The 12,846-nt window shown below is 51.2% G+C and overlaps 1 protein-coding gene across 6 annotated transcripts in view; it reads right to left on the bottom strand.

Annotated features, from left to right (window-relative positions):
• Window positions 1-2,021: 2,021 nt before the first annotated feature.
• Window positions 2,022-12,846, bottom strand: part of EDA (ectodysplasin A) — an 87,218-nt gene continuing 76,393 nt past the window's right edge. Inside the window, exons 5-8 of one of the 6 annotated variants that reach the window (XM_054215282.1) lie at window positions 12,224-12,258; window positions 11,770-11,821; window positions 8,766-8,896; window positions 2,022-6,762 (exon numbers count right to left, since the gene is read on the bottom strand). In XM_054215282.1, coding sequence (XP_054071257.1) covers window positions 6,511-6,762; window positions 8,766-8,896; window positions 11,770-11,821; window positions 12,224-12,258 — 470 coding nt within the window. In that variant the 3' untranslated portion in view covers window positions 2,022-6,510. The remainder of the gene's footprint in view (window positions 6,763-8,765; window positions 8,897-11,769; window positions 11,822-12,223; window positions 12,259-12,846) is intronic. The other 5 variants (XM_054215283.1, XM_054215286.1, XM_054215284.1 and 2 more) reach the window with 5 other exon arrangements.

Raw genomic sequence — 12,846 nt, 5'->3', positions numbered from 1 at the left:
TCAGGTGATCGGCTGGTCCGACCGCCGAAATCGAACGCCGGGAGGCAGAGGTGGTAGTTGGGAAAACCAAGTGGTTTTGGGGGGAGTTCCCCTGTTTGGACCTGCTCTTCCTCCAGCTTCCTCTGCCTGTGCCAGGGCCAGGCTCTGAGCTCCTGCCGTGCAGCTGGTGCCCAGGACACCAGGAGCAGCCGGCGAGGGCTCCCGGGCCATCCCGAGCAGGGACCGAGCTCCTGGCTGCAGCCGCCGGGGATCACCGCGGGACTCCCGGGGCCGCAGGTGAGCTCGCCGCAGGAAGGCAGAGCAAATTCCCCTCCCCGCGCCGCCGCAGCCCAGCCGAGGGGACTCTCCCATGGCACCTGCCCCTCCTCGGGCAAACAATGGCTCCCCAGGGTTTGCCGCCCGTTCCCAGCGGGATGCGCATCCCCCTCATTCTCATCCTCCTCCTCTTCCTCCCCAGGAGTCCGCTGTGCTGCAAGTGCTGGGCTCCTCGCTGCCACGTCCCCGTGTCCCTGCCAGGCCTGGGGGACCCTGCTGGGTCACCTCCTCACCCAGGGCAGGAACCAGACGGGGACTTTCCCTGCGGCAGCTCCAGGTGGTATCAGGGTGCCCAAGGCTGCACCCCACCCACAGGGATTTTTTTGTGGTGACACCTCCATGTCCCTGTGCCACCCAGTGCTGACACGCTCCCCGGGTACACGCTCCTCACACGCTTCATGGAGCGTTCTGCAAAACGCACGCTTTTGGGTATTTTGGCTCACGGCGGCCAATTTTGTTGCCATCCGAAGGACCACCTCCAGGCTGCTGCATGGTTGCCCAAGGACGTGCTGGGCTGTAGTTTCAGCTGTAGAGCTGTTGCTCTACTCCTAGGTGTGTCTGGCAGGGAAAAAAATTATACATATATAAAATATATAAATACATACATACACACACACGCGTACACATCTGGAAGAGGAAGCAGCCTGGCTTCTGCTGCTGTTGCCCCTCGCCCTCCTGACCGCTGGCGCGGTGGGGAGCACCGTGTCACCTCTGGGACGTGATTCAGCCAGACCTGTGTCACCAGCCAGCCAGGGCACACACGGCGGCGGTGACAGCCAGCCGGGCCCAGCTCAGAGGCCAGGGCCAGTCTTTTAGACTGATGCCCTCCCCGCGGTGGACCTGGGCTCCCGCAGCAGCCGGGGCCAGCAGCAGCTGTGAAGGAACAGCCCGCCGTTGTTTTCGGAGGTGCGGTAAGGATAGCACATCTGTGCAGATGTGAGATCCTGCAGGCTGCTCTGGCCACGGAAACACCGACCTCTGGATGAACCTTTGCCTCCAGCGTCCCTCGTCTCCCATCAGCAGCTGAGCGCGGAGCTCCGAAAGCGGAAGGCGGCGCAGGGGAGGAACCGCGCCATGCGAGTGCTCCAGCCCCCGGCGCTGCCTCGTCTGGGGAACCCCGGCCCTCTCCTCCCTGCATCCCGAATTGCTGGGCACGGGTCTTCACAGCCGGCACGACCGATGAAATCAGCTGAAAAGTCCCTGAATTTGCTCAGGGACTTCTGCGGAGAATCCCTGGGCATTTGCATCCCAAGGCTGTGAACTCCCTTTGCAGGAGCGCCCGGCCGAGCGAGCCGCCCGCGGGCCGAGAGCCGTCCAACGTGCCCTGCGAATAACAAGAGGGTTTTCACGGACGGAGGCGAAGGCAGAGCGAACCGCACAGCAGGAACGGGAAGAGGTTTTGCTCCTGCAAATCACAGGGCATCCCGTCCTTCTCGCCGCTCCCAGGTCTCCAGAGGGGTCAGTTAAAGAGAGACGCCGCTGTTCCCCCCGAGGCTTTCACGGGAAAGGTCTCCAAAGGATAGGAGGAATGAGCAACAGGACAGAGGCTTGATAGAAAAGGGGATAGAGTCACTTGCCCAATGTCACAGCCGTACCGCGGGGTGACAGACGCTCGCTCCCAGCCTGGGCGTTAAGGAGGCAGAACAGTATCGGGTTATCTACGTACATCAAATCTATATTTCCTTCCTAATAAGTATGGTGACAAAACGGCTGTTTTCCGTGCTCTCCCTTGACTGCAGAGAGCAGCGGGGAGGTGGAACACAAATGCTGAGCAGCTCTGAGCCCGATGAGGGGACCCGGTGCCTCTTGCATCAGCAGCAGTGGCCACAGCAGGTGCGTTATCAAATACTCCCCCAAGGATGGGGAGATGCCTTTCAGCCGGGTCCCATCACACGAGCGCAGTCAACATACATTCCACATTCCACAGAAACTCCTGGTTTGGCTGGGGAAGGAAGTCCCACCCAGAGCAGCGAGATCAGGAAAAAGCTTTATTTGCAAAGAAAATATTGACAATTTACATAAACTTACATCCTAATTTATATACATTATGTATATTTTATATACAGATAGTGTCTTGAATAAAGATGTGGAAGCACAAAACAGCATCAGTACATCACCGTGCAGCTCTAACGGGTAACGGGGGGGAGGCGTGTCTCTTCCCACAACTCCTCTCCCGTTAGGCTGTTGTTGGGGAGGCTGAGGGGCTTCCTCCCAGCCTGGGAGTGGGGAACATGGGGGACGTGGGGGGGTTCAGGCTTGTATGGGCACAGCCACGAAGCGCATCTGCAGTTGTCCCTTCCCCTTTCCCCCAAAGCCTGGCGCCAGGAGCCAGGGCAAGTGCCGCCAGCCCGCAGTGAGCTGGAAGAACTCCCCACACCCCACCTCTTACTGGGAAGAGGGGAAGAAACACAGACGAGACAATGCACTTACTCATCTCTTATGAAGAAAGGCTGAGGGATTTGGGTCTCTTCAGTCTGAAGAAGAGAAGACAACTTCTCTTCAGAAAGAAGACGACTGAGGGGGGATCTTATCAATGCTTATAAATACTTCAAGGGTGGGTGTCAGGAGGATGGGGCCAGGCTCTTTTCAGTGGTGCCCAGGGACAGGACAAGAGGTAACGGGCACAAACTTGACCATAGGAAGTTCCATCTCAACACGAGGAGGAACTTCTTTCCTTTGAGGGTGGCAGAGCCCTGGCACAGGCTGCCCAGAGAGGTGGTGGAGTCTCCGTCTCTGGAGACATTCCAAACCCGCCTGGAGGCGTTCCTGTGCCACCTGCCCTGGGTGACCCTGCTCTGGCCGGGGGTTGGACTAAATGATCTCCAGAGGTCCCTTCCAACCCTATGATTCTATGATTCTAGGATCTCCCTCCCAGTGCAGCTCGGGTGCCCTTTTCTAAGCACCTGATGTTGCTCTGATGATGCTAAGTCCCCTGATGGGGACAGGGGGTGGCAGGGAGACCACGACCGCTTACCTGGGTGAGAAAGGCGCTGGAGGGAAGCAAAGGGCAGGTAGTTTTGGGTAGGGAGCCATGACCTAAAGCTTTTATTGATGGGAATCCTTCCCTCAAAAGGGGCCCTGAACGCAAGAGCCTAGTTGGCTTCCCTATAAATTGTCTCCGTAGAGAGGCGCTTGGGAGGGAGAAGGGTTTCAGGTGATGTATTATATACCAATTAGCTGCCTGCTACATTTCCGCGGCTGGAGTCCAGCCGAAAGTTGAGCAGCAGAGCTAAGGCACGTAGGTAAGAGCAGAGGCAGCGAGTACCACGGGAGCGGAAGGCTGGCACCCGGGAAGCCAGCGGTGACTGCTTTCGTGTCCACCGTCCTGCATACGCAGATGTTTGTCTATAACTGAAGCACTTCCTTCGTGACCAGACTAGGAACTGAGATACATCAAAATTCAAAGGCATCAGAGGGAAAGACCGGAGCAAGGCCCTGTTCCTGCTGCAGTTTCTTAAAACCTCCCATACGCATCCTCCTCACGCTCCTCTGAGCTGCTTCCAGGCCTTTTTGGCTCCAGTTAAACGGAAGAGGCACTGAAGATGGTGGGACACCATTTGGAGAAGCATCACACAGAAGAAGCTATGCTACAGCCCAGGTAACCTGCACTATAATACTTCATTAATGACAACTTGTTGCTCGAGAGGCCGAAGGGTTTCAAGTGTAAAGACTCTCCACGGCTGCTACAGGACCACAGGATCCACCTGCTCATCCCAGGAACAAACGCAGCTCTCGGTACCAAGGCCACCTGCAGCCAGGTATTCTCTGCTCTCCGACTCCACGCCCAACTCCCAACTCCGCGTCTCCGACTCGGCTACACCGAGCTCATGCTTTGGTGTAACGCCAGCATCAGGAAAAGCCCGTCAAGCACCTTCCGCTGCTCGCGATGAGGGAGGCAGGAACCGCTGCCTTCTGCTCTCCTCCTGCATCCCGGGCACGTGCCAGAGAGGGAACCTGACAGCGATGCAGGGGGCTTTTACGGAGAGAAGGGATTCTCCCTCTGCCTCCTCCTGCCTGCAGCCACAGTCAGGAGCAAATCCCAGATCCTGCCAGCGGGGGACAAGGAATGCAAACTCCAGCCATCGTGGTCTCCCAAGTCATTGCGTTATTTATGCTTGCCCCTAAGTCTCGCTGGTCAGGCTGTATTCTAAAGCAATTCTGTTAATGATTTGCTTAATGTTCTCACTAGACACAGTTGTCCTGATTCATTCTTGTCAGAGAAACATGTCCTTCTTAATCCATTTTAAAGGAAATAAACCACAAAGACTAGTTAAGTGCGCCTAAGGCTCTTGCTAGCCCAACATGTTAAGGCTAGAAAGGAGGAGAACATATTGAAAAAGAAATAGCAGGCAATTTTTCATGCAGTTATTTTACAAACTGCACGCCTCCTGTGAATAGCGAGGCTGTAGCCAAAGCTGGGTGCCCCCAAGAAATATTTATCTCCCAATAACTGCAATACTTGGCAAGTGAGATCACTGGCTACGGATGGGGAAAAGTGCCGGAGCCAAGAATGCTTCAGCCAGGGTGGACCCTTCTGCGGTCAGATGAGTCGCTCCAGCACGGTGCTGAGACACGTCCGCTCCCACCTCCCTGCAGGTGACCACCCCCAGCCACCTCTGCTTGGAGATGGAGGTCGCCACCGAGACACAGGTTTAGGACTTGCCCCATTGGCTACGTAGGCTGAAACTTCACTAGCCTTTTTAGTTCTTAAAGAAAAAAAAAACCCCAAAACCAACAACAACAACAACCAGGCTCTGAAAAGAAATCCAGTTTTAAAAAAAAAAAAAAAACCCAACCCAACACAACCAAGCACAAGCCAAGGCATGACACAAAAGAGCAATTAGCGCTTCAGCCTCTTCCTCAGCTCGAGCACATCTTATAGCTTTAGGTCTCCCCAGCTGAGGGGAGGTAACGGGAGAGAGTTGCTCAAGAAGCCAAAAGAAACAATAGCGTCCCAGCTCTTCTATTAGTCACCAGAAATCGAGTTATGACTAGACTCAGCAGGGCTCAGAGAAAAGAAAAAGTGGTGACTTCATGCTGGACCAGACTTTTTAAATACAGATTATTTTTGCTTTTGCTAGAGACTCTATCACCACTCATTAGAGCATTTTAGGTAGAAGGGTGCGAAAAGGGAAGGGGTGGGGGGAGGAAGGATAAAACCCGCATCTAAAAGCAGGACAGTTGCTATTAAAACAGAAAAAAAAAAATATTCCTGTTTGAATAATTTTATTCTTAAACATGACAAACTTCTTCAGAGTGTTTTCACAAGTACTTGTGTCTGCTCTACGCGGCTCAGTGAAGCCTGTAGAAATGTGTTCTGGTTTGCAAAATATTAATTAAAAAGACCAAAAAAAAAAAACAAAACCAAAAACAAACCCCGACAAAACACAAATTGCTGTAACAGCAGCAGTACTTTAAGGCAGCCCCCGTTAGGGCAAGGTATACCTCTGGGGTAATGGCAGGAGCTGAAAGTAGCAGAGGCTCTGGAACCGGTAATCGGCATTTTCTTTGGGACTTTGTGATTTCTGGAATGTGGAGGCAGTTTCTTATCTGCTAAGCCTGCTCTATTAAGTATTCCCCTTCCCCTCGCACTTACTGCTTTTGCAGCCTGCTTCCAAGCTCTAGGTAGAGGCGCTTCGCCTTCTTTGCTCGCACTCCTGAGGATGAATGTAAACACCACTGACCCCGTCTTATTCACCTCTCTTCGCACCCTGTGGCCGTTCCAGTTTGAACTGGGAAGGCAGAAAAACCAGAAATCCCCCCCTTTCTTGCTTTCATTAGCATGCAGAAGCAGGAGTGCCTGGATCGGACAATTTGGACGTTAGTCTTTCTTCTCCTGCTACCGCCTGGGATGCTCTTGCTAGTGCAACATAAAAGCAGAGACCCACACCACTCTCAACAAGCCTCGTGTGAAGATCACAGAGCAGAATATCAGTGCAGTAATACTTGAAATACTGAGACAAGGCAGACACAACAGCCTTTCTTCCTCACAACGCTTTTTCGACTAGCTTTTTGATCCAAGTCTCCATGCAAGTCACAGAAGACAATTGTGCTTCCTGCATTCACATATAGGAATAAATAGCTCTGGATCAGTTTTCTTTATGGCCGGATTACAGAACCCCCTGAAATACTGATACGCTTATGAACAGCAGCACTGTGCAGTTCTGTGAGTATCCTTGGACACGCCAAGTTCATCTAGGATGCTGGTGCATCTCCTAGGCGTATGGCCCCAAAGAAAGTTGTGTGCTTGCTCATGTTGATGGAGATGTCAGCATGGACCATTTTCACAGCGATCTTCTGCCTGGCTTTGAGGAGGCAGACCCCAGCTGTATAGCAGGTATTGAAGTTGGTCTTGCCGGTCTCAATACTCCGAGTGCATTGCAGAAAGGGCTTTTCATCCACCACCACCTCATAGCTGGCAAAATCTGTGAAGTTTATGTAGTATACCTGATGTGAAGCAGGAAGAAGAAAGGTATTAGGGAGGGTATTTGTGCACGCGGAACAAGTCCACATTCCTTTCAGCGTATACATATATGTTCCCTCTGCTAACAATCCCTTCCTTGGCCCCAGGACACCTATGCTCACGGAAGGTTGACTTTTTTGAGGCAGAAAGAACCCCAGGCCAACCAAACACGAGGAAACTCCATATGCTACTTCATGCTAACACGAGCATGCAGGCATCTGTGAATTCACGTATCTAAGGCTAAGCTTTAGACCCTGCTTATTACAAGAAAAATTACAAACCTGCACAGGCCTAGTTACAAAAACGTGTAGACAACCCTATCTGCTACAAACAGCTTTTCATCCAACAAACAAACAGAAAGATTTTTAACTGAAGTCCTCTTTCACTTACCTGGCCAGTCCTGCTTTCTGGGTCCCATGGGCCTCCTTTAGTGTTGACATCAAAAATGCCCTAAGATGTACTGGGAGTTGCCTTCTTTGTAACTGGACTTGAGGTGTTTTCAAAGGCATAAGCTATTACAGGGAAGACACTCTCCCAACCTCCACAGCTTGGAAGCAAATGACCTTACGGTGTTTGTACTGCTTTAACTCTTAGATCTAGCGCCTAAGTTCCCATGACTCCATTACTTGCTACTTAACCATCTCCCACGCCCTGGTTCTGAAGAACTGAGAGATGCGTGAGAAAGACCTGTCCAAAGAGAAGTCAGTCGCAGGGAGCTGCTTCTTCCTGACAGAAGAAAACCAGCCATTTTGGATGCATCTGCTAGTTCTTCTTAGTCTGCTCCCTGCCACCACAGAAGCTACACAAGACTGAGACTTCTTTTTCCTTTGATGGACTAGAAAGGACAAAGCCTTCAGAGGCACAACGTTGCGGCCAGCAATTAGCACTTCGGAAACAATTATACTCTGGCCCACGCAGAGTTATTTTTCCTGTCCCCATCCAAACCAGACACATAACCAGTTCCATGGAAGAGCACCTAACTTGGCACCCACAGCCCACTTTATCTAACTTGGTAGAGTCCCAGTGGGGCTGCCAAGTGAATAGAGGCAAATCCTGAGCAGGATTTGAATCTGGAGCAAGGTGGAAGTTGCTTAATTGTGGCTGTCACAAAGAAACCCTCTTGTCTTGCTAAAATCTGTCCCAGAACCCAGACAGTGTTTCAGTCCGCAGGCGGGTGGACACCCTGCACGCTCTGGGAGAGCTTCGCAGCTCATACTCCACGAAGCTCAGCAGTTCTGTTCAGAGGTTTGCAAGACACCGGGAGCAGTGCGTTAAATGACAGTCCATTTCCTACATTTTATTTGAATGGGGAGAGGAAATAACGTCTTAATTAGCTGTATACCAAATCACAATACAATAATTTATTACTTTGTTTAGCCCTTTTTACAGAAGCAGGTCCGTACATCCATCATCGGTACCCACTAAAGCAGCAGATGAGCCATCCCGCTACACAGTGGGCATTGTGTCCGTCTGAAGCTACACGAAGAAGGTGGAGGCAAAATGGAGTTACCTGGGCCGGAGTTTGGCCAAACCACCCGGGGCTGAGAGTCCTACGCTTACAAAGAGTGACACGGCTTCGAAATGACCATGAGTTGGCAGGGTTTTGGTCTTACGTCTGTTTTAAAGCACAGAGCCTAGCATCCTGCCGGGACCCTTGTTCTGCCAGGAGGTTTAGATGGGCGGGCGAATGACTGCACAGACAATATGGAGGCTTAAAAAAAAGGCACTGGTGGCATGTGGGATCTGGCTGGGCATCTGCGCATGTGTTACAGTAACTAATCTCTTGCAGCTGGTGTCACGGCGAAACGTGTGACCTTGCACTTCGAAACTCTAACGTCTTCCTCCGACACACATCTCCTAGAGCACGAAGCGGTTAAAAGTACATACAAGTTCTTGGCATTTGCTAGTTGTCTGGAGCCCTCTCGTGGTTCATGCAAGGCTTCCATTGGAACACAAGAATAGGAGTTAGGCCTAGGACCGTACTCACTTCTACCTGACTATAGATGAAGTATGTGCCGTCCACCAGTACCTCCAGCTCCCCACTGCGGGCATGCAGCTTAAACACCTTGGGGTTCATAGTGATGCGAGACCAGTCATTGAGGACTCCACCTGAAAGATCTCAGTATGAGAAAACGGCAGTCACTCAGTACCCGTCAGAATGAAAAGCGCAGGAGCACACAAATACAGTGACATTGCAAGGTTTCATACACAACGACTGGCACAGACTCAAGTCAAAAAGTCAAGTAACTCGGTAAGAAAATCCCAGAATTAAAGGCTATGGTGTGTTAGTTTGGACTCCTCTCTGTAGCTCCAATTACACCATCACTTGCTGGTGGACACTCATTTTGTTCAGTGCACAGCATGACTGATTTAAGCTCTACTCGTCCTTATCAAGGGTGCTTCTCCTCATCCTTGAAAGAGGCGTATGGCCCTTTGGACTACACTACGTTCATTCCCAGTGCTGGGTACAGACTAGCTTGTCTCCTCCTGACACTAAGTTGAGATTATTACCCACTCAAACGAGTGTTTTACAGGCCTGAAAACATCTTCCCAGTATCATCCCCTCGCCGGAGCAAAGACACTCCGGCACATGCAAATCAATGCCAGTACTGTAAGCATTTGCTAAGTTTTCGTAATTCACCTGAGAGGCCAGGGGCTGATTTTTCACACTGTTTTTGTATGTTCAGCCATAGATCACAAATGGCATCACAGCTGTGCTTCTAAAAGCATTTCTACAACTCAGACCCCGGGCGCCTCCTGAAGAGCATCCGTTGACAGCCCTTATAAAAGCTTTGTTTCTGGCAATTTTTCTGGTATCATGGAAGAAACTCTGCAGCAGAAGTAGGATCAGGATCCAATTCTCCGAGAAAGATCCCCAACTGACATCACCCAGCCTTGGGACCATTAAACGCCTTCCTCTACTTTCCATCTCATTCGTTCCCCTCCCCACACCTCTCTACCCAGTGTCCACATGAAACAAAGCAGAGCTTCAGCAGATGGTGTGCTGAAGACTACATCAACAGGTACGTCCTCGAGGACCACAGGAAGGCCCATCAGGAGGGTGATTCCAATCTCTCACGGCCAATCTGTCTGCCCCCCTCTCAGTGCTGCTGGGCAGGAAGATGTTCTCAGCAGCAGTGTCATGATACAGGCTTCACCCTTTAAGCCTTGGGACCATCCCTAGAAGAAAACTACCCCTTGCAGCAAAAGAGACAACAGGATTATAAAAGAAATCGTGTGCAACTACGGGACTACACCATATCTCAGGACACATCTGTGCATGGAGGCCAACTTGGGCTTAGACAATCGATTTTAATTCTGGTATTCCTTAGCTTCAGCATTCTTGACTTTGTAACTAGCATTAGTTTAACAAATGCTTTGTCATTACATTTCCTAGGTTTTTAAAAGCCAAAATAACAAACAAAGTATGAGACTGCAGCACGTCACACCACATTAACCCCTAACTGGGGTCCTCAGCACGGTTAGGGGTTTATAGATCCGTCACCCAGTCCTCTGGCACTGGAGCCAGTGGAATAACTGACGTGAGTGGACCTCTGCTCTCTGGACGGGCCAACGAGCAGGTCCAGAGGACGCGCTTCGCTACGAGCCCAGAACAGAGCCATTCTCTGTAGGTGCCTTGTATCAAACACAACTCTTTTCCTCCTAAGTCTCCGTCTGCTTCTCAGCTCCCTGCCCCCAGTTGCAAACTGGCCAGGGCTGTGTTTTCTGCCGGCTGTCAGCTGGACAGCATTAATGGCTCACAGCAGCGGATTGTTCCCGAGCAGCAGGGAAGGACACTCACAGGGCAATTCCCACTCTTAGAGAGTAGCGTACGCTCTGTAAACATACAGGCTTCCCATTAATAAAGGGATAATTACTTTTTGCACATAAGCAAACCAGCATCTTTTCCCTCGTATTGTTCTCAGGAGCGGCCAGCTTCCTTTTCGTTTTGGGGAGCTTTCCCCCGCCCCGCTGTAAGCCTACTTCCCTAACCATGAGAAATTTCAGCTCCCACAGCTCACGTCTGCCGAAAGAGAGAAATTGCCTTTCAACAGAGGCGGCGGCCAGCCCTCGTCATCCCATACATGGGGGAGAAGTTGGTGGACAGGGGTCCTGCGGCCTCCAACCCTTGGGAGCTGCAGCCCTCCGGGTCCGGGGTGTGGGGGTACGTGCACCAGGGCCGCTGCCCGTGCTCCCCGGGGAGCTGCACGTGGTGGCTTAGGCAGGGGACAAGACAGCCAGCTCCTCTCCAGCACAGCCAGACATCGTGAGCAGGGAGGCAGCAGCTAATGAATGAGACCCAGCTGTTGGCAAGAAGAGCAGGAACTCGAGCAGAAATCGGATAGGGAGCCGTGGAGGAAGAAGGAGAGCAAAGAGCTGCCTTGTTGGACGTGAAATGGCTCGGCAGGACTCGAGCTTAAAGGTTGTCAGTGGGGGTAGAGATGCACAAGGGACCGGGGAGGCTGCATGTGTGCAGGATTGCAGCGTAACGCAGGAGGAGCCAGTGGCTGCGCACCTCTGTGTCCTCACACCACAGCTGTGCCTTCCCCTGCCAAAAATTACAGGGAAAACTGGAGGAAAAGCACAGGCTAAACGGGCTGAGACAGGAAAAGGATACACTGAGGGCTTAAAATAGAGTGGGAAAGAAGGCTGGCCGTCGAGGGGCTGAGGAAAACTGATGATACAACAGCAGGCTGGAGGAGGCACATCATATATCTGGAGGCCAAGGAGGGAGACTCAGTGGGACAGAACTACTGGGATATACAGGATAATCTGGGAGATAAATAGGAGTGTGTGGGAAACGGGGATGGAGACTCAACAGGAGACTCTGCTAAGGGGGTCTGAGCAAGGCGAATCAGACTGTCATGGGGGGAAGCCAACAGCAGGGATAATCAGGGACCCAAAGTATAGGATGGGCTGGGACCCAGACACGAGGCTACGGGCGCAGGATGGGCTCATTTCAGTAACTGCCAATATCATGAGATCCTTACCATTCTTCACTTGGATTGCGGAGCCTTGGCCTTGAAGGTGGACCACAGCTGGCTGCAAACGAGATTACAGGGATTTAAAATTAATGGGAAACACCGCATCATTTTACAGTAACTGCCCACACCTCCACAGCACTGGTAACCAGTACAGAGGCACGAGTACCCTGAAATCATTAATGCTTTTCATAAACGAAAAAAGACGATCACAGCAGCTGACAACAAGATGTTTTGGAGAAGAGATGAGAAGCCCAAGCCAGATTAACACAGCTTTCTTTTGAGCAATAAAAAGGGTGAGCTCAGGCAGTCACTCCGTATAGCTATGATTTAGCACATCCAAGAAGCGGTGGGTTTTTTCAGAGCTATACCATGGAATACAACATTAGCAAACATAACCAGTCACGTTTACAAAAATCCAGCCAAAGCTGGATTTTTTTCCCTTAAAAGAATATCAACTAACCTGGATGTCTCTGGAGCCGGCCTTGTCTGTGGCACCTGCAAAATGCAATTTCACATCGTTGAAGAGGAAGCTTGAAAGAGCTGCAGCGAACACTCCTATAAATAGAACTTCTCTTACCCCATAATAACCATTAAAATCCCATTTCTAACAGGAGGAGGGCGGTAACAGTGGTATGGGGTGCACCTTAATGTTAAAACACGCGTCAACAAGAAAAAGAGACATCCTGCTTTTTCCTGTTTTATTCCCGACTTTCTGTCTAACATCAATAAAATGCCCCAACGTTATTCAACCAGTTTCCACTAGAAGGAAAAATTGCATAACCCTTTTCCTGATCGGTAGTGGCAATAAAGCCTCTTGGCTGCAAAGATTACAAGTTTCACTCCGCAGTAACTCAGGTCATTCATTGCATTCAAGCTACGTGCTGAAATCTCGCTTCTCCGAGAGCCAAATCTCTATTAAAGAGGAGATGCTTGTGGGCAGCACTCCGGAGTGCTAAGGACCTCATGCTGCTCCTGGCCTCTGCTTTGGCAATTTCTGAGATAGAAACTGAGAAGGCAACCAAGTTTTCTTTTGAGAGCCATGCAAGCGAGCTATAGGGTAATAAGCCCTGATTTCCCCGAGGA

This window comes from Rissa tridactyla, chromosome 9, assembly GCF_028500815.1.
Source record: "Rissa tridactyla isolate bRisTri1 chromosome 9, bRisTri1.patW.cur.20221130, whole genome shotgun sequence".
Lineage (NCBI taxonomy): Eukaryota > Metazoa > Chordata > Aves > Charadriiformes > Laridae > Rissa > Rissa tridactyla.
The sequence above is the reverse complement of the archived record's forward strand: the minus strand, read 5'-3'. Positions and strand labels throughout refer to the sequence as shown.